Genomic DNA, 22,286 nt, shown 5'->3' on the forward strand with positions numbered 1-22,286 from the left:
CATTGAATTCCATCTGCCAGATCCTAGCCCATTCACCTAACCTATCCAAATCCTTCTGCAGACTTCCAGTATCCTCTGCACTTTTTGCTTTACCGCTCATCTTAGTGTCGTCTGCAAACATTGACACATTGCACTTGGTCCCCAACTCCAAATCGTCTATGTAAATTGTGAACAACTGCGGGCCCAACACTGATCCTTGAGGGACCCCACTAGTTACAGGTTGCCAACCAGAGAAACACCCATTTATCCCCACTCTCTGCTTTCTGTTAGTTAACCAATCCTCTACCCATGCTACCACTTTACCTTCAATGCCATGCATCTTTAGTTTATGCAGCAACATTTTGTGTGGCACCTTGTCAAAAGCTTTCTGGAAATCCAGATATACCACATCCATTGGCTCCCCGTTATCTACTGCACTGGAAACGACCTCAAAAAATTCTACCAAATTAGTCAGACACGACCTACCCTTTATGAACCCATGTTGCGTCTGCCCAATCGGACAATTTCCCTCCAGGTGCCCCGCTATTTCCTCCTTAATGATAGATTCCAGAATTTTCCCCACAACCGAAGTTAAGCTTACCGGCCTATAATTACCCGCTTTCTGCCGACCTCCTTTTTTAAACAGTGGTGTCACGTTTGCTACTTTCCAATCCGCCGGGACCACCCCAGAGTCTAGTGAATTTTGATAAATTATCACTAGTGCGTTTACAATTTCCCTAGCCATCTCTTTTAACACTCTGGGATGCATCCCATCAGGGCCAGGAGACTTGTCTACCTTTAGCCCCATTAGCTTGCCCAATACCGCCTCCTTAGTGATTACAATCATCTCAAGGTCCTCACCTATCATATCCTTATTTCCATCAGTCACTGGCATGTTATTTGTGTCCTCCACTGTGAAGACTGACCCAAAAAACCTGTTCAGCTCCTCAGCCATTTCCCCGTCTCCTATTATTAAATCTCCCTTCTCATCTTCCAAAGGACCAATATTTACCTTAGCCACTCTTTTTTGTCTTATATATTTGTAGAAGGTTTTACTATCTGCTTTTATATTCTGAGCCAGTTTACTTTCATAGTCTACCTTACTCTTCTTTATGGCTTTTTTAGTAGCTTTCTGTTGTCCCCTAAAGACTTCCCAGTCCTCTCGTCCCCCACTAATTTTTGCCACTTTGTATGTTTTTTCCTTCAATTTGATACTCTCCCTCACCTCCTTAGGTATCCACGGTCGATTTTTCCCCTTTCTACCGTCTTTCTTTTTTGTCGGTATGAACCTTTTCTGAACACTGTGAAAGATCGCTCGGAATGTTCTCCACTGTTCCTCAACTGCTTCACCATGAAGTCTTTGCTCCCAGTCTACCGTAGCTAGTTCTTCTCTCATCCCATTGTAATCTCCTTTGTTTAAGCACAAAACACTAGTGCTTGATTTTACCTTCTCACCCTCCATCTGTATTTTAAATTCCACCACATTGTGATCACTCCTTCCGAGAGGATCCCTAACTATGAGATCCTGAATCAATCCTGTCTCATTACAAAGAACAAGAACAAAGAGGACCAGATCTAGGACCGCTTGTTCCCTCGTAGGTTCCATTACATACTGTTCGAGGAAACTATCGCGGATACATTCTATAAACTCCTCCTCAAGGCTGCCTTGACCAACCTGGTTAAACCAATCAACATGTAGATTAAAATCTCCCATGATAACCGCTGTACCATTTCTACATGCATCCGTTATCTCTTTGCTTATTGCCTGCCCTACCATCCTGTTACTATTTGGTGGCCTATAGACTACTCCTATCAGTGACCTTTTCGCCTTACTATTCCTGATTTCCACCCAAATTGATTCAACCTTGTCCTCCATAGCACCAATATCATCCCTTACTATTGCCCGGATGCCATCCTTAAACAACAAAGCTACACCACCGCCCTTACCGTCCATTCTATCCTTTCGTATAGTCTGATACCCTTGGATATTTAACTCCCAGTCGTGACCATCTTTTAACCATTTAAACACCCATTAATCCCCACTCTTTGCTTTCTATTAATTAGCCAATCCTCTATCCATGCTACTACTTTCCCCTGAATGCCATGCATCTTTATCTTATGTATCCTCAGACTGTGCCCCCTGGTTCTGGACACCCCCACCATCAGGAACATCCTTTCTGCATCTACCCTTTCCAGTTCTGTTAGAATTTTACAGGTTTCTCAGAGAACCTCCCATTCTTCTGAACTCCAGACCCACCATCACTGCAGCAACACATCCCTGCTTCTATACTCGAAACCTCTGGCAATGAAGGCCAACATACCATCAGTCTTCTTTACCGCCTGCTGCACCTGCATGCTTACCTTCAATTCTCGAGCTCACTCCAGCTGCCCCTCTGTCCCCAGGGAGGAATCCAGGATCGCTGGGCACCGATAGGGAGGAGCTGTCCCCCCTCCCAGGGCCGTCCAGCAAGCTTTTGTCTGGAAGATTATGAGGGTCACGGACTGAGTGGATAGTCAGAAGCTTTTTCCCAGGGTGGGAGGGTCAATTACTAGGGAAAGTACGTTTAAGGTGCGAGGGGCAAGGCTTAGAGGAGATTTACGAGGCAAGTTTTTTACACAGAGGGTAGTGGGTGCCTGGAACTCGCTGCCGGAGGAGGTGGTAGAAGCAGGGACGATAGTGACACTTAAGGGGCATTTTGACAAATCCACGTCGTGAATAGCACGTTTAGCGAGTTGGTCACACCGCAGGTGAAAGGTACTGAGGGAGATAGAAAATGGGTGACCAAAAGACAGAGCAAGAGTAGGAAGGCAGTGCAGGTGTCCCCTGCGGTCACCTCCCTGCAAAACAGATATACCGCTTTGGATACTGTTGAGGGAGATGGCTCACCAGGGGAAGGCAGCAGCAGCCAGGTTCATGGCACCGTGGCTGGCTCTGCTGCGCAGCTGGGCAGGAAGAAGAATGGCAGGGCTATAGTGATAGGGGACTCAATTGTAAGGGGAATAGACAGGCGGTTCTGCGGACGCAATCGAGACTCCAGGATGGTATGTTGCCTCCCTGGTGCAAGGGTCAAGGATGTCTCGGAGCGGCTGCAGGACATTCTGGGGGGGGGGGGGGGGTGAACAGCCAGCTGTCGTGGTGCACATAGGCACCAACGATATAGGTAAAAAAACGGGACGAGATCCTACAAGCTGAATTCAGGGAGTTAGGAGTTAAACTAAAACCCGGAATGTGGCGACTAGGGGCTTTTCACAGTAACTTAATTTGAAGCCTACTTGAGACAATAAGCGATTTTTATTTTCATTATTCAAGTAGGACCTCAAAGGTAGTATTCTCAGGATTGCTACCAGTGCCACGAGCTAGTCAGAGTAGGAATGCCAGGATAGAGAGGATGAATACGTGGCTTGAGAGATGGTGCACGAGGGAGGGATTCAAATTCCTGGGGCATTGGAACCGGTTCTGGGGGAGGTGGGACCAGTACAAACCGGACGGTCTGCATCTGGGCAGGACTGGAACCGATGTCCTAGGGGGGGTGTTTGCTAGAGCTGTTGGGGAGAGTTTAAACTAATGTGGCAGGGGGATGGGAACCGATGCAGGAAGTTGGAAGGTAGTAAAACAGGGACAGAAACAAAAGGCAGTAAGGGGGAAAGTGTAAGGCAGAGAAGCCATAGTCAAAAATCAAAAAGGACGACAGTACAAGGTACATTGACTGAGGGGAGCTCAGTGAATAGGACCAGGAATACTAAAAGGAATAAAAAGGGAAGTGAAAACATTAATGGTAAGCGACGCGGCAGGTTGTTACGTGAAGGTATGGGTTCAACGACAAGGAAAATTAGGAGAAAAGCTAAAAGGAAATATAACTTAGGAGAGGTTACTGATCGAGATTAGGGGAGGGTCTGGCATAGTGGTATTGTCACTTAACTAGTAATCCAGGGTAATGCTCTGGTCGACCTAGGTTCGAATCCCACCAGGGCAGATAGTGGAATTCTAATTCAATAAAAATCTTGAATTAAAAGTCTAATGATGATCATGAAACCATTGCCGATTGCTGTAAAAACCCTCAGTCCAACTAGGGAAGAGGCGGTACTGGACCTGGTATTGGGGAATGAGCCCGGCCAGGTGGTAGATGTTTCAGTCGGGGAGCATTTCGGTAACAGTGACCACAATTCAGTAAGTTTTAAAGTACTGGTGGACAAGGATAAGAGTGGTCCGAGGATGAATGTGCTAAATTGGGGGAAGGCTAATTATAACAATATTAGGCGGGAACTGAAGAGCATAGATTGGGGGCGGATGTTTGAGGGCAAATCAACATCTGACATGTGGGAGGCTTTCAAGTGTCAGTTGATAGGAATACAGGACAGGCATGTTCCTGTGAGGAAGAAAGACAAATACGGCAATTTTCGGGAACCTTGGATGACGAATGATATTGTAGGCCTCGTCAAAAAGAAAAAGGAGGCATTTGTCAGGGCTAAAAGGCTGGGAACAGACGAAGCCTGTGTGGCATATAAGGAAAGTAGGAAGGAACTTAAGCAGGGAGTCAGGAGGGCTAGAAGGGGTCATGAAAAGTCATTGGCAAATAGGGTTAAGGAAAATCCCAAGGCTTTTTACACTTACATAAAAAGCAAGAGGGTAGCCAGGGTAAGGGTTGGCCCACTGAAGGATAGGCAAGGGAATCTATGTGTGGAGCCAGAGGAAATGGGCGAGGTACTAAATGAATACTTTGCATCAGTATTCACCAAAGAGAAGGAATTGGTAGATGTTGAGTCTGGAGAAGGGGGTGTAGATAGCCTGGGTCACATTGTGATCCAAAAAGACGAGGTGTTGGGTGTCCTAAAAAATATTAAGGTAGATAAGTCCCCAGGGCCGGATGGGATCTACCCCAGAATACTGAAGGAGGCTGGAGAGGAAATTGCTGAGGCCTTGACAGAAATCTTTGGATCCTCGCTGTCTTCAGGGGATGTCCCGGAGGACTGGAGAATAGCCAATGTTGTTCCTCTGTTTAAGAAGGGTGGCAGGGATAATCCCGGGAACTACAGGCCGGTGAGCCTTACTTCAGTGGTAGGGAAATTACTGGAGAGAATTCTTCGAGACAGGATCTACTCCCATTTGGAAGCAAATGGACGTATTAGTGAGAGGCAGCACGGTTTTGTGAAGGGGAGGTCGTGTCTCACTAACTTGATCGAGTTTTTCGAGGAGGTCACTAAGATGATTGATGCAGGTAGGGCAGTAGATGTTGTCTATATGGACTTCAGTAAGGCCTTTGACAAGGTCCCTCATGGTAGACTAGTACAAAAGGTGAAGTCACACGGGATCAGGGGTGAACTGGCAAGGTGGATACAGAACTGGCTAGGCCATAGAAGGCAGAGGGTAGCAATGGAGGGATGCTTTTCTAATTGGAGGGCTGTGACCAGTGGTGTTCCACAGGGATCAGTGCTGGGACCTTTGCTCTTTGTAGTATATATAAATGATTTGGAGGAAAATGTAACTGGTCTGATTAGTAAGTTTGCAGACGACACAAAGGTTGGTGGAATTGCGGATAGCGATGAGGACTGTCTGAGGATACAGCAGGATTTAGATTGTCTGGAGACTTGGGCGGAGAGATGGCAGATGGAGTTTAACCTGGACAAATGTGAGGTAATGCATTTTGGAAGGGCTAATGCAGGTAGGGAATATACAGTGAATGGTAGAACCCTCAAGAGTATTGAAAGTCAAAGAGATCTAGGAGTACAGGTCCACAGATCACTGAAAGGGGCTACACAGGTGGAGAAGGTAGTCAAGAAGGCATACGGCATGCTTGCCTTCATTGGCCGGGGCATTGAGTATAAGAATTGGCAAGTCATGTTGCAGCTGTATAGAACCTTAGTTAGGCCACACTTGGAGTATAGTGTTCAATTCTGGTCGCCACACTACCAGAAGGATGTGGAGGCTTTAGAGCGGGTGCAGAAGAGATTTACCAGAATGTTGCCTGGTATGGAGGGCATAAGCTATGAGGAGCGATTGAATAAACTCGGTTTGTTCTCACTGGAACGAAGGAGGTTGAGGGGCGACCTGATAGAGGTATACAAAATTATGAGGGGCATAGACAGAGTGGATAGTCAGAGGCTTTTCCCCAGGGTAGAGGGGTCAATTACTAGGGGGCATAGGTTTAAGGTGAGAGGGGCAAAGTTTAGAGTAGATGTACGAGGCAAGTTTTTTACGCAGAGGGTAGTGGGTGCCTGGAACTCACTACCGGAGGAGGTAGTGGAGGCAGGGACGATAGGGACATTTAAGGGGCATCTTGACAAATATATGAATAGGATGGGAATAGAAGGATACGGACCCAGGAAGTGTAGAAGATTGTAGTTTAGTCGGGCAGTATGGTCGGCACGGGCTTGGAGGGCCGAAGGGCCTGTTCCTGTGCTGTACATTTCTTTGTTCTTTGTTCTTTGTTCTTTGTTCTTTGAGATGTTAAGATTCAGAACAGAGGTAAAAAAAAACAACATAAGTGTACTTTACCTGAATGCTCGTAGTATTCGGAATAAGGCAAATGAGTTGATGGCGCAAATCATTGTTAAAGACTATGGTTTAGTGGCCATTACTGAAACATGGTTAAAGGATGGTCACGACTGGGAGTTAAATATCCAAGGGTATCAAACTATTCGGAAGGACAGAGTGGATGGTAAGGGAGGTGGTGTAGCTCTGTTAATTAAGGATGACATCCGGGCAATAGTAAGGGATGACATCGGTGCTATGGAGGATAAGGTTGAATCCATTTGGGTGGAAATCAGGAATAGTAAGGCGAAAAAGTCACTGATAGGAGTAATGTATAGGCCACCAAATAGTAACATTATGGTGGGGCACGCAATAAACAAAGAAATAACTGATGCATGCAGAAATGGTACAGCAGTTATCATGGGGGATTTTAATCTACATGTTGAATGGTTTAACCAGGTCAGTCAAGGCAGCCTGGAGGAGGAGTTTATAGAATGTATCCGCGATAGTTTCCTAGAACAGTATGTAATGGAAACTACGAGGGAACAAGCGGTCCGAGATCTGGTCCTGTGTAATGAGACAGGATTGATTCAGGATCTCATAGTTAGGGATCCTCTCGGAAGGAGCGATCACAATATGGTGGAATTTAAAATACAGATGGAGGGTGAGAAGGTAAAATCAAGCACTAGTGTTTTGTGCTTAAACAAAGGAGTTTACAATGGGGTGAGAGAAGAACTAGCTAAGGTAGACTGGGAACAAAGACTTTATGGTGAAACAGTTGAGGAACAGTGGAGAACTTTCCAAGTGATTTTTCATAGTGCCCAGAAAAGGTTTATACCAACAAAAAGGAAGGACGTTAGGAGGAGGAAAAATCGACCGTGGATATCTAAGGAAATAAGGGAGAGTATCAAATTGAAGGAAAAAGCATACAAAGTAGCAAAGATTTGTGGGAGACTAGAGGACTAGGAAATCTTTAGGGGGCAACAGAAAGCTACTAAAAAAGCAATAACGAAGAGTAAGATAGATTATGAGAGTAAACTTGCGCAGAATATAAAAACAGATCGAACATAGAACACAACAGCACAGTACAGGCCCTTCGGCCCTCGATGTTGCGCCGACCTGTGAAACCACTCAAAAGCCCATCTACACTATTCCCTTATTGTCCATATGTCTATCCAATGACCATTTGAATGTCCTTAGTGTTGGCGAGTCCACTACTACATAGAACATAGAACGATACAGCGCAGTACAGGCCCTTCGGCCCACGATGTTGCACCGAAACAAAAGCCATCTAACCTACACTATGCCATTATCATCCATATGCTTATCCAATAAACTTTTAAATGCCCTCAATGTTGGTGAGTTCACTACTGTAGCAGGTAGGGCATTCCACGGCCTCACTACTCTTTGCGTAAAGAACCTACCTCTGACCTCTGTCCTATATCTATTACCCCTCAGTTTAAAGCTATGTCCCCTCGTGCCAGCCATTTCCATCCGCGGGAGAAAGCTCTCACTGTCCACCCTATCCAACCCCCTGATCATTTTGTATGCCTCTATTAAGTCTCCTCTTAACCTTCTTCTCTCCAACGAAAACAACCTCAAGTCCGTCAGCCTTTCCTCATAAGATTTTCCCTCCATACCAGGCAACATCCTGGTAAATCTCCTCTGCACCCGCTCCAAAGCCTCCACGTCCTTCCTATAATGCGGTGACCAGAACTGTACGCAATACTCCAAATGCGGCCGGACCAGAGTTCTGTACAGCTGCAACATGACCTCCCGACTCCGGAACTCAATCCCTCTACCAATAAAGGCCAACACTCCATAGGCCTTCTTCACAACCCTATCAACCTGGGTGGCAACTTTCAGGGATCTATGTACATGGACACCTAGATCCCTCTGCTCAGCCACACTTTCAAGAACTTTACCATTAGCCAAATATTCCGCATTCCTGTTATTCCTTCCAAAGTGAATCACCTCACACTTCTCTACATTAAACTCCATTTGCCACCTCTCAGCCCAGCTCTGCAGCTTATCTATATCCCTCTGTAACCTGCTACATCCTTCCACACTATCGACAACACCACCGACTTTAGTATCGTCTGCAAATTTACTCACCCACCCTTCTGCGCCTTCCTCTAGGTCATTGATAAAAATGACAAACAGCAACGGCCCCAGAACAGATCCTTGTGGTACTCCACTTGTGACTGTACTCCATTCTGAACATTTCCCATCAACCACCACCCTCTGTCTTCTTTCAGCTAGCCAATTTCTGATCCACATCTCTAAATCACCCTCAATCCCCAGCCTCCGTATTTTTTGCAATAGCCTACCGTGGGGAACCTTATCAAACGCTTTGCTGAAATCCATATACACCACATCAACTGCTCTACCCTCGTCTACCTGTTCAGTCACCTTCTCAAAGAACTCAATAAGGTTTGTGAGGCATGACCTACCCTTCACAAAGCCATGCTGACTATCCCTGATCATATTATTCCTATCTAGATGATTATAAATCTTGTCCCTTATAATCCCCTCCAAGACTTTACCCACTACAGACGTGAGGCTCACCGGTCTATAGTTGCCGGGGTTGTCTCTGCTCCCCTTTTTGAACAAAGGGACCACATTTGCTGTCCTCCAGTCCCCTGGCACTATTCCTGTAGCCAATGATGACATAAAAAAACACTACTGTTGCAGGCAGGGCATTCCATGCCCTTACTACTCTCTGAGTAAAGAACCTACCTCTGACATCTGTCTTATATCGATCTCCCCTCAATTTAAAGGTATGCCCCCTCGTGCTAGACATCATCATCCGAGGAAAAAGGCTCTCACTGTCCACCCTCTCCAATCCTCTGATCATCTTGTATGCCTCAATTAAGTCACCTCTTAACCTTCTTCTCGCCAACGAAAACAGCCTCAAGTCCCTCAGCCTTTCCTCATAAGATCTTCCCTCCATACCAGGCAACATTCTGGTAAATCTCCTCTACACCCTTTCCAATGCTTCCACATCCTTCCTATAATGCGGCGACCAGAATTGCACGCAATACTCCAAATGCGGCCGCACCAGAGTGTTGTATAGCTGCAACATGACCTCATGGCTCCGAAACTCAATCCCTCTCCCAATAAAAGCTAACACACCATACGCCTTCTTAACAACCCTCTCAACCTGGGTGGCAACTTTCAGGGATCTATGTACATGGACACCGAGATCTTGGATTTTTGGATTTCGGCGGCAGCGGTGCGCAGGGGCCTTCTGGGAGGTGAGTAGCGACTTTAAAACCACTTACCTTTCCAGGAGCAGCCCTTTGAATTTCGGCGGCAGCGGTGCGCAGGGGCCTTCTGGGAGGTGAGTAGCGACTTTAAAACCACTTACCTTTACAGGAGCAGCCCTTTGGATTTCGGCGGCAGCGGTGCGCAGGGGCCTTCTGGGAGGTGAGTAGCGACTTTAAAACCACTTACCTTTACAGGAGCAGCCCTTTGGATTTCGGCGGCAGCGGTGCGCAGGGGCCTTCTGGGAGGTGAGTAGCGAATTTAAAAACCCTTACCTGGTCCCGTGTCTGTTCTTTTCTGTTTTATTTGTTTTTATATAAGGCAGGAACCGGAAGTTCGACCCGGGGACCTCTGGGAAGGCCCCTCCCCCCCCCAACCAATAAATTCTGGGGGAGAGGAAACCCGAGACACTACACGTGTAGTGTCTCCCACCCGCCCTCCTCCTCTAACCTAATAATAAGACCCATTGGTGTGAGGTAAGTGCCATATTATATTATTATATTATTAGCATTGTGCAGGTCTAGGTTCGGAGGTGGAGGAGCAGTCTCTGTCAGCGAGAGAACCTGAGAACATCTAAGACACTCAGAAGGTAAGAAGGTAAGTAAGTGATTTTTACTTATTTTTACTTTTATACCTATTTTCAAATTGTGTGTGTCGGGGGGAAACTGAAGTGACATCACAGAAAAGCTGTGACCTGAGTGGCTGGTTGGGATTCTACCCTAAATTTAAAAAAAATTTGAGTATTTGGTAACTAATTAAACATAATAACTTAATTATAATTTAGAGGGATATCTAAGCCAGAGATCGGAGAGTACTATAGTTAGCTATCGCTTTTCTATTAGAAATCTAGTGCTAGGAAACAGATAGTTGACAGTAACTTTGAAATTTAAAAAAAAATATTTTTAAAAAAAGACAAATTTTAATTTTAATTAATTGACGCAATGTCAGTTAGAGGGGTGCTGTGCTCTGACTGTGAGATGTGGCAGGTCCGGGAGGCTTCCAGCGTCCCGGATGGCTTCATCTGCAGAAAGTGCACCCAACTGGAGCTCCTCACAGACCGCATGGTTCGGTTGGAGCAGCAATTGGATGCACTTAGGAGCATGCAGGTGGCAGAAAGCGTCATAGATCGCAGTTATGTAAATGTGGTCACACCCAAGGTGCAGGCAGAGAAATGGGTGACCACCAGAAAGGGCAGGCAGTCAGTGCAGGAATCCCCTGTGGTTGTCCCCCTCTCGAACAGATATACCCCTTTGGATACTGTCGGGGGGGATAGCCTATCAGGGGAAAACAGCAGCAGCCAGAGCAGTGGCACCACGGCTGGCTCTGATGTTCAGAAGGGAGGGTCAAAGCACAGAAGAGTAATAGTAATAGGGGACTCTATAGTCAGGGGCACAGATAGGCGCTTCTGTGGACGTGAGAGAGACTCCAGGATGGTATGTTGCCTCCCTGGTGCCAGGGTCCAGGATGTCTCCGAACGGGTAGAGGGCATCCTGAAGGGGGAGGGCAAACAGGCAGAGGTCGTTGTACATATTGGTACTAACGACAAAGGCAGGAAGGGGCATGAGGTCCTGCAGCAGGAGTTCAGGGAGCTAGGCAGAAAGTTAAAAGACAGGACCTCGAGGGTTGTAATCTCGGGATTACTCCCTGTGCCACGTGCCAGTGAGGCTAGAAATAGGAAGATAGAGCAGCTAAACACGTGGCTAAACAGCTGGTGTAGGAGGGAGGGTTTCCATTATCTGGACCACTGGGAGCTCTTCCGGGGCAGGTGTGACCTGTATAAGAAGGACGGGTTGCATCTAAACCGGAGAGGCATAAATATCCTGGCCGCGAGGTTTGCTAGTGTCACACGGGAGGGTTTAAACTAGTATGGCAGGGGGGTGGGCACGGGAGCAATAGGTCAGAAGGTGAGAGCATTGAGGGAGAACTAGGGAATAGGGACAGTGTGGCTCTGAGGCAGAGCAGACAGGGAGAAGTTGCTGAACACAGCGGGTCTGGTGGCCTGAAGTGCATATGTTTTAATGCAAGGAGCATTACAGGTAAGGCAGATGAACTTAGAGCTTGGATTAGTACTTGGAACTATGATGTTGTTGCCATTACAGAGACCTGGTTGAGGGAAGGGCAGGATTGGCAGCTAAACGTTCCAGGATTTAGATGTTTCAGGCGGGATAGAGGGGGATGTAAAAGGGGAGGTGGAGTTGCGCTAATTGTTCGGGAGAATATCACAGCTGTACTGCGGGAGGACACCTCAGAGGGCAGTGAGGCTATATGGGTAGAGATCAGGAATAAGAAGGGTGCAGTCACAATGTTGGGGGTATACTACAGGCCTCCCAACAGCCAGCGGGAGATAGAGGAGCAGATAGGTAGACAGATTTTGGAAAAGAGTAAAAACAACAGGGTTGTGGTGATGGGAGACTTCAACTTCCCCAATATTGACTGGGACTCACTTAGTGCCAGGGGCTTAGACGGGGCGGAGATTGTAAGGAGCATCCAGGAGGGCTTCTTAAAACAGTGGTGTTAGGATGATTGTGCTAAACTGGGGGAAGGCTAATTAGAACAATATTAGGCGGGAACTGAAGAACATAGATTGGGGGCGGATGTTTGAGGGCAAATCAACATCTGACATGTGGGAGGCTTTCAAGTGTCAGTTGAAAGGAATTCAGGACCGGCATGTTCCTGTGAGGAAGAAGGATAAATACGGCAATTTTCAGGAACCTTGGATAACGAGAGATATTGTAGGTCTCGTCAAAAAGAAAAAGGAGACATTTGTCAGGGTTAGAAGGCTGGGAACAGACGAAGCCTGTGTGGAATATAAGGAAAGTAGGAAGGAACTTAAGCAAGGAGTCAGGAGGGCTAGAAGGGGTCACGAAAAGTCATTGGCAAATAGGGTTAAGGAAAATCCTAAGGCTTTTTACACGTACATAAAAAGCAAGAGGGTAGCCAGGGAAAGGGTTGGCCCACTGAAGGATAGGCAAGGGAATCTATGTGTGGAGCCAGAGGAAATGGGCGAGGTACTAAATGAATACTTTGCATCAGTATTCACCAAAGAGAAGGAATTGGTAGATGTTGAGTCTGGAGAAGGGGGTGTAGATAGCCTGGGTCACATTGTGATCCAAAAAGACGATGTGTTGGGTGTCTTAAAAAATATTAAGGTAGATAAGTCCCCAGGGCCTGATGGGATCTACCCCAGAATACTGAAGGAGGCTGGAGAGGAAATTGCTGAGGCCTTGACAGAAATCTTTGGATCCTCGCTGTCTTCGGGGGATGTCCCGGAGGACTGGAGAATAGCCAATGTTGTTCCTCTGTTTAAGAAGGGTAGCAAGGATAATCCTGGGAACTACAGGCCGGTGAGTCTTACTTCAGTGGTAGGGAAATTACTGGAGAGAATTCTTCGAGACAGGATCTACTCCCATTTGGAAGCAAATGGACGTATTAGTGAGAGGCAGCACGGTTTTGTGAAGGGGAGGTCGTGTCTCACTAACTTGATAGAGTTTTTCGAGGAGGTCACTAAGATGATTGATGCAGGTAGGGCAGTAGATGTTGTCTATATGGACTTCAGTAAGGCCTTTGACAAGGTCCCTCATGGTAGACTATTACAAAAGGTGAAGTCACACGGGATCAGGGGTGAGCTGGCAAGGTGGATACAGAACTGGCTAGGCCATAGAAGGCAGAGAGTAGCAATGGAGGGATGCTTTTCTAATTGGAGGGCTGTGACCAATGGTGTTCCACAGGGATCAGTGCTGGGACCTTTGCTCTTTGTAGTATATATAAATGATTTGGAGGAAAATGTAACTGGTCTGATTAGTAAGTTTGCAGACGACACAAAGTTTGGTGGAATTGCGGATAGCGATGAGGACTGTCGGAGGATACAGCAGGATTTAGATTGTCTGGAGACTTGGGCGGAGAGATGGCAGATGGAGTTTAATCCGGACAAATGTGAGGTAATGCATTTTGGAAGGTCTAATGCAGGGAGGGAATATACAGTGAATGGTAGAACCCTCAAGAGTATTGAAAGTCAAAGAGATCTAGGAGTACAGGTCCACAGGTCATTGAAAGGGGCAACACAGGTGGAGAAGGTAGTCAAGAAGGCATACGGCATGCTTGCCTTCATTGGCCGGGGCATTGAGTATAAGAATTGGCAAGTCATGTTGCAGCTGTATAGAACCTTAGTTAGGCCACACTTGGAGTATAGTGTTCAATTCTGGTCGCCACACTACCAGAAGGATGTGGAGGCTTTAGAGAGGGTGCAGAAGAGATTTACCAGAATGTTGCCTGGTATGGAGGGCATTAGCTATGAGGAGCGGTTGAATAAACTCGGTTTGTTCTCACTGGAACGAAGGAGGTTGAGGGGAGACCTGATAGAGGTATACAAAATTATGAGGGGCATAGACAGAGTGGATAGTCAGAGGCTTTTCCCCAGGGTAGAGGGGTCAATTACTAGGGGGCATAGGTTTAAGGTGAGAGGGGCAAGGTTTAGAGTAGATGTACGAGGCAAGTTTTTTACGCAGAGGGTAGTGGGTGCCTGGAACCCGCTACCGGAGGAGGTAGTGGAAGCAGGGACGATAGGGACATTGAAGGGGCATCTTGACAAATATATGAATAGGATGGGAATAGAAGGATACGGACCCAGGAAGTGTAGAAGATTGTAGTTTAGTCAGGCAGCATGGTCGGCACGGGCTTGGAGGGCCGAAGGGCCTGTTCCTGTGCTGTACATTTCTTTGTTCTTTGTTCTTTCTATCTCTCTGCTCAACCACACTGCCAAGAATCTTACCATTAGCCCAGTACTCAGTCTTCCTGTTATTCCTTCCAAAATGAATCTCCTCACACTTTTCTGCATTAAACTCCATTTGCCACCTCTCAGCCCAGCGCTGCAGCTTATCTATGTCCCTCTGTAACTTGTAACATCCTTCTGCACTGTCCACAACTCCACCGACTTTAGTGTCATCTGCAAATTTACTCACCCATCCTTCTACGCCCTCCTCCAGGTCATTTATAAAACTGACAAACAGCAGTGGCCCCAAAATAGATCCTTGTGGTACACCACTAGTAACTGGACTCCAGTCTGAACACTTCCCATCAACCACCACCCTTTGTCTTCTTCCAGCTAGCCAATTTCTGATCCAAACTGCTAAACCTCCCTGAATCCCATGCTTCCGTATTTTCTGCAGTAGCCTACCGTGGGGAACCTTATCAAACGCTTTACTGAAATCCACATACACCACATCAACTGCTTTACCCTCATCCACCTGTTTGGTCACCTTCTCAAAGAACTCTATAAGGTTTGTGAGGCACGACCTGCCCTTCACAAAACCGTGTTGACTATCTCTAATCAAATTATTCCTTTCCATTTGATTATACATCCTATCTCTGATAAACCTTTCCAAGATTTTTCCCACAACAGAAGTAAGGCTCACTGGTCTATAGTTACCGGGGTTGTCTCTACTCCCCTTCTTGAACAAGGGGACAACATTTGCTACCCTCCAGTCTTCTGGCACTATTCCTCTCGGAATAGTAAAAGTTTCTACAAATATATAAAACATAAAGAGGGGCTAAGGTAAATATTGGTCCTTTAGAGGATGAGAAGGGAGATTTAATAATGGGAGATGAGGAAATGGCTGAGGAACTGAACAGGTTTTTTGGGTCGGTCTTCACAGTGGAAGACACAAATAACATGCCAGTGACTGATGGAAATTAGGCTCTGACAGGTGAGGACCTTGAGAGGATTGTTATCACCAAGGAGGTAGTGATGGGCAAGCTAATGGGGCTAAAGGTAGACAAGTCTCCTGGCCCTGATGGAATGCATCCCAGAGTGCTAAAAGAGATGGCTAGGAAATTGCAAATGCACTAGTGATAATTTACCAAAATTCACTAGACTCTGGGGTGGTCCCGGCGGATTGGAAATGAGCAAACGTGACACCACTGTTTAAAAAAGGAGGTAGGCAGAAAGTGGGTAATTATAGGCCAGTGAGCTTAACTTCGGTAGTAGGGAAGATGCTGGAATCTATCATCAAGGAAGAAATAGCGAGGCATCTGGATGGAAATAGTCCCATTGGGCAGACGCAGCATGGGTTCATAAAGGTCAGGTCGTGCCTAACTAATTTAGTGGAATTTTTTGAGGACATTAACAGTGCGGTAGATAACGGGGAGCCAATGGATGTGGTGTATCTGGATTTCCAGAAAGCCTTTGACAAGGTGCCACACAAAAGGTTTACTGTCTGTCTGTTTTTATATTCTGAGCAAGTTTACTCTCAGGATCTATCTTACTCTTCTTTATAGCTTTTTTAGTAGCTTTCTGTTGCCCCCTAAAGATTTCCCAATCCTCTAGTCTCCCACTATTCTTTGCCACTTTGTGTGGTTTTTCCTTCAATTTGATACTCCCCCTGATTTCCTTAGATATCCACGGTCGATTTTCCCTCTTTCTACCGTCCTTCCTTTTTGTTGGTATAAACGTTTGCTGAGCACTGTGAAAAATCATTTGCAAGGTTCTCCACTGTTTCACCATAAAGTCTTTGCTCCCAGTCTACCTTAGCTAGTTCTTCTCTCATCCCATTGTAATCTCCTTGGTTGAAGCACAAAACACTGGTGTTTGATTTTACCTTCTCGCCCTCCATCTGTATTTTAAATTCCACCGTATAGTGATCGCTCCTTCCGAGAGGATCCCTAACTATGAGATCAGTAATCAATCCTGTCTCATTACACAGGACCAGATCTAGGATCGCTAGATCCTGGAGGGCATAATCTCAGAGTAAGGGGTCACATATTTGAAACAAAGATGAGGAATTTCTTCCTCAGAGAGGAGTGAGTCTGTGGAATTCTTGACCACAGAGAGCTGTAGGGGCTGGGCCATCAAGGATGTTCAAGGCTGCGAGAGACAGATGGAGTGGCACTTGAACCAGCACTTATTCAGAAGTTAGTATGCTGACAATTGAGCCATGGATCATGGAGACCCATCTGAATACTCATGCTGGCACTGATCCAGCTCACATACACTCCCTTCTGAATACATTTTTTGAGGTGTTATTCCAGCAAAAGAATTGTTCCCAATGTGAGCAAATTAACTTTTCACGGTCCATGGTACCTTGAAACATGTATTTCTGTAATTAATACCTTGGAGGATACTCTAGCGTTTTCCAACAGAACTCTAGTCCAAACTGCAGGATGACGAGCAACATATTTCCAGTCCCGACAAACCCCAGCTGTTTTCAGCAATGTCTTGGTGTCCAGGTACGTGAAAATACAAAAGAGCGCCGCTCGCATCTTCAACACCTCCGGGCTGATAACTTCGTTTGATCGGGAGGGACTGCCCTTCTGCAGTTTGGCTGCTTTATAATTACCTGCTTTGGGATTACCTGAGGAAAAGTACAGAAAAAGTCAGTTTCACAGATGAATAAAACAACTGGCTGAGTACAATTGTAGAATGATGCACAGAAATACTTTCTGGGCCCATCCTTGTCCCAGATATTATTTGTTTCATTTCAATGTCAAGGGTAAGTGTTCAGATTCTCTCTTATTGGAGGTGGTTACTGCCTGGTGTGGAGTTAATGTTGCTTCCCACCAAGCGGGAATGTGCCCAGGCATTGCTGATCAGAGCACGGGCTATTTCATTAAATAAGGATTTCTGAGTAGACTGAACATTGAAATCATCCGCAAACATCCCACTTCTGACTTGATTTTGGAGGGAGGGTCATTGATGAAGCATCTGAAGATGGTTGTTCCTTGGACACTACCGAGGTAGTCCTCTGGTGAATTTCTGGAGCTGAGATGATTGACGTCCGATAACCACAACCATTGTGCAAGGTATGACTCCAGCCAGCAGACTTTTTCCATCTGACTCAATTTTGATGCCACACTATGACTATTGCTGCCTTAATGCCAAGGCCAGTCACTGCACCTGACCTCCGAAATTCAGATCTTGTGTACACGTTTGAACAAGGCTGTAATGAGGTCAGGAACCAGGTATTCCATACAGCATCAGTGCAGACTAGTAGATCCCATGAAAACAAGCATTAATTCTTGAATGAACGTATGAATAGATAAAGGGCAGTCGCAAAAACGGTTGAGTTAATTAGCAATGTGAGGAGAGAGGGTGCGTTAATTAGCAATGTGAGGAGAGGGGGTGTGTTAATTAGCAATGTGAGGAGAGGGGGTGAGTTAATTAGCAATGTGAGGAGAGGGGGTGTTAATTAGCAATGTGAGGGACGGGGTGAGTTAATTAGCAATGTGAGGGACGGGGTGAGTTAATTAGCAATGTGAGGAGAGAGGGTGCGTTAATTAGCAATGTGAGGGATGGGGTGAGTTAATTAGCAATGTGAGGGGAGGGGGTGAGTTAATTAGCAATGTGAGGGACGGGGTGAGTTAATTAGCAATGTGAGGAGAGGGGGTGAGTTAATTAGCAATGTGAGGCGAGGGGGTGAGTTAATTAGCAATGTGAGGAGAGGGGGTGAGTTAATTAGCAATGTGAGGGATGGGGTGAGTTAATTAGCAATGTGAGGGACGGGGTGAGTTAATTAGCAATGTGAGGAGAGAGGGTGCGTTAATTAGCAATGTGAGGGATGGGGTGAGTTAATTAGCAATGTGAGGGGAGGGGGTGAGTTAATTAGCAATGTGAGGGATGGGGTGAGTTAATTAGCAACGTGAGGAGAGGGGGAGAGTTAATTAGCAATGTAAGGGACGGGGTGAGTTAATTAGCAATGTGAGGGACGGGGTGAGTTAATTAGCAATGTGAGCAGAAGGGGTGAGTTAATTAGCAATGTGAGCAGAGGGGGTGAGTTAATTAGCAATGTGAGGAGAGGGGGTGAGTTAATTAGCAATGTGAGGAGAGGGGGTGAGTTAATTAGCAATGTGAGGAGAGGGGGTGAGTTAATTAGCAATGTGAGGAGAAGGGGTGAGTTAATTAGCAATGTGAGGGATGGGGTGAGTTAATTAGCAATGTGAGGAGAGGGGGTGTGTTAATTAGCAATGTGAGGAGGGGGGTGAGTTAATTAGCAATGTGAGGAGAGGGGGTGAGTTAATTAGCAATGTGAGGAGAGGGGGTGAGTTAATTAGCAATGTGAGGAGAGGGGGTGAGTTAATTAGCAATGTGAGGGACGGGGTGAGTTAATTAGCAATGTGAGGAGAGGGGGTGAGTTAATTAGCAATGTGAGGAGAGGGGGTGAGTTAATTAGCAATGTGAGGGACGGGGTGAGTTAATTAGCAATGTGAGGAGAGGGGGTGAGTTAATTAGCAATGTGAGGGACGGGGTGTGTTAATTAGCAATGTGAGGAGAGGGGGTGAGTTAATTAGCAATGTGAGGAGAGGGGGTGAGTTAATTAGCAATGTGAGGGACGGGGTGAGTTAATTAGCAATGTGAGGAGAGGGGGTGAGTTAATTAGCAATGTGAGGAGAGGGGGTGAGTTAATTAGCAATGTGAGGAGAGGGGGTGAGTTAATTAGAAATGTGAGGAGATGGGGAGAGTTAATTAGCAATGTGAGGAGAGGGGGGTGAGTTAATTAGCAATGTGAGGGGAGGGGGTGAATTAATTGGCAATGTGAGGAGAGGGGGTGAGTTAATTAGCAATGTGAGGGGAGGGGGTGAATTAATTGGCAATGTGAGGAGAGGGGGTGAGTTAATTAGCAATGTGAGGAGAGGGGGTGTGTTAATTAGCAATGTGAGGAGAGGAGGTGAGTTAATTAGCAATGTGAGGAGAGGGGGTGAGTTAATTAGCAATGTGAGGGACGGGGTGAGTTAATTAGCAATGTGAGGAGAGGGGGTGAGTTAATTAGCAATGTGAGGAGAGGGGGTGAGTTAATTAGCAATGTGAGGAGAGGGGGTGTGTTAATTAGCAATGTGAGGGACGGGGTGTGTTAATTAGCAATGTGAGGAGAGGGGGTGTGTTAATTAGCAATGTGAGGAGAGGGGGTGAGTTAATTAGCAATGTGAGGGACGGGGTGTGTTAATCAGCAATGTGAGGAGAGGGGGTGAGTTAATTAGCAATGTGAGGAGAGGGGGTGTGTTAATTAGCAATGTGAGGGACGGGGTGTGTTAATTAGCAATGTGAGGAGAGGGGGTGTGTTAATTAGCAATGTGAGGAGAGGGGGTGTGTTAATTAGCAATGTGAGGAGAGGGGGTGAGTTAATTAGCAATGTGAGGAGAGGGGGTGAGTTAATTAGCAATGTGAGGGACGGAGTGAGTTAATTAGCAATGTGAGGAGAGGGGGTGAGTTAATTAGCAATGTGAGGAGAGGGGGTGCGTTAATTAGCAATGTGAGGAGAGGGGGTGAGTTAATTAGCAATGTGAGGAGGGGGGTGAGTTAATTAGCAATGTGAGGGACGGGGCGAGTTAATTAGCAATGTGAGGAGAGGGGGTGAGTTAATTAGCAATGTGAGGAGAGGGGGTGAATTAATTAGCAATGTGAGGAGCGGGGTGAGTTAATTGGCAATGTGAGGAGAGGAGGTGAGTTAATTAGCAATGTGAGGAGAGGGGGTGAGTTAATTAGCAATGTGAGGAGAGGGGGTGAGTTAATTAGCAATGTGAGGAGAGGGGGTGAGTTAATTAGCAATGTGAGGAGAGGGGGTGAGTTAATTAGCAATGTGAGGAGAGGGGGAGAGTTAATTAGCAATGTGAGGAGAGGGGGTGAGCTAATTAGCAATGTGAGGAGAGGGGGTGGGAGAGGGGGTGAGTTAATTAGAAATGTGAGGAGATGGGGTGTTAATTCGCAATGTGAGGGACGGGGTGAGTTAATTAGCAATGTGAGGAGAGAGGGGTGAGTTAATTAGCAATGTGAGGGGAGGGGGTGAATTAACTGGCAATGTGAGGAGAGGGGGTGAGTTAATTAGCAATGTGAGAGGAGGAGGTGAGTTAATTCGCAGTGTGAGGAGAGGGGGTGAGTTAATTCGCAGTGTGAGGAGAGGGTGTGAGTTAATTAGCAATGTGAGGGACGGGGTGAGTTAATTAGCAATGTGAGGAGAGGGGGTGAGTTAATTAGCAATGTGAGGGGAGGGGGTGAATTAATTGGCAATGTGAGGAGAGGGGGTGAGTTAATTAGCAATGTGAGGAGAGGGGGTGAGTTAATTCGCAGTGTGAGGAGAGGGTGTGAGTTAATTAGCAATGTGAGGAGAGGGGGTGAATTAATTGGCAATGTGAGGAGAGGGGGTGAGTTAATTAGCAATGTGAGGAGAGGGGGTGAGTTAATTGGCAATGTGAGGAGAGGGGGTGAGTTAATTAGCAATGTGAGGAGAGGGGGTGAGTTAATTAGCAATGTGAGGAGAGGGGGTGAATTAATTGGCAATGTGAGGAGAGGGGGTGAGTTAATTAGCAATGTGAGGAGAGGGGGAGAGTTAATTAGCAATGTGAGGAGAGGGGGTGAGTTAATTAGCAATGTGAGGAGAGGGGGTGAGTTAATTAGCAATGTGAGGAGAGGGGGTGAGTTAATTAGCAATGTGAGGAGAGGGGGTGAGTTAATTAGCAATGTGAGGAGAGGGGGTGAGTTAATTAGCAATGTGAGGAGAGGGGGTAAGTTAATTAGCAATGTGAGGAGAGGGGGTGAGTTAATTAGCAATGTGAGGAGAGGGGGTGAGTTAATTAGCAATGTGAGGAGAGGGGGTGAGTTAATTAGCAATGTGAGGAGAGGGGGTGAGTTAATTAGCAATGTGAGGAGAGGGGGTGAGTTAATTAGCAATGTGAGGAGAGGGGGTGAGTTAATTAGCAATGTGAGGAGAGGGGGTGAGTTAATTAGCAATGTGAGGAGAGGGTGTGAGTTAATTAGCAATGTGAGGAGAGGGGGTGTGTTAATTAGCAATGTGAGGGACGGGGTGAGTTAATTAGCAATGTGAGGAGAGGGGGTGAGTTAATTAGCAATGTGAGGGACGGGGTGAGTTAATTAGCAATGTGAGGATAGGGGGTGAGTTAATTTGCAATGTGAGGAGAGGGGGTGAGTTAATTAGCAATGTGAGGGACGGGGTGTGTTAATTAGCAATGTGAGAGACAGGGTGAGTTAATTAGCAATGTGAGGAGAGGGGGTGAGTTAATTAGCAATGTGAGGAGAGGGGGAGAGTTAATTAGCAATGTGAGGAGAGGGGGTGAGTTAATTAGCAATGTGAGGGACAGGGTGAGTTAATTAGCAATGTGAGGAGAGGGCGTGAGTTAATTAGCAATGTGAGGAGAGGGGGTGAATTAATTAGCAATGTGAGGGACGGGGTGTGTTAATTAGCAATGTGAGGAGAGGGGGTGAGTTAATTAGCAATGTGAGGGACGGGGTGAGATAATTAGCAATGTGAGGGACGGGGTGTGTTAATTAGCAATGTGAGGAGAGGGGGTGTGTTAATTAGCAATGTGAGGGACGGGGTGAGTTAATTAGCAATGTGAGGGGAGGGGGTGAGTTAATTAGCAATGTGAGGAGAGGGGGTGTGTTAATTAGCAATGTGAGGGACGGGGTGAGTTAATTAGCAATGTGAGGAGAGGGGGTGAGTTAATTAGCAATGTGAGGGACGGGGTGAGTTAATTAGCAATGTGAGGAGAGGGGGTGTGTTAATTAGCAATGTGAGGGACGGGGTGAGTTAATTAGCAATGTGAGGAGAGGGGGAGTGTTAATTAGCAA

General features: G+C 46.4%; 1 protein-coding gene across 2 annotated transcripts in view; it reads right to left on the minus strand.

Moving 5' to 3' along the window:
- The window catches only part of fbxo41 (F-box protein 41), a 491,913-nt gene that overhangs the window by 151,800 nt on the left and 317,827 nt on the right, over nt 1-22,286 (minus strand). For both annotated transcript variants that reach the window (XM_072497820.1, XM_072497821.1), the window contains exon 6: nt 16,820-17,061. In XM_072497820.1, coding sequence (XP_072353921.1) covers nt 16,820-17,061 — 242 coding nt within the window. The remainder of the gene's footprint in view (nt 1-16,819; nt 17,062-22,286) is intronic.

Source organism: Scyliorhinus torazame, chromosome 3 (genome assembly GCF_047496885.1).
Source record: "Scyliorhinus torazame isolate Kashiwa2021f chromosome 3, sScyTor2.1, whole genome shotgun sequence".
NCBI classification, from domain to species: domain Eukaryota; kingdom Metazoa; phylum Chordata; class Chondrichthyes; order Carcharhiniformes; family Scyliorhinidae; genus Scyliorhinus; species Scyliorhinus torazame.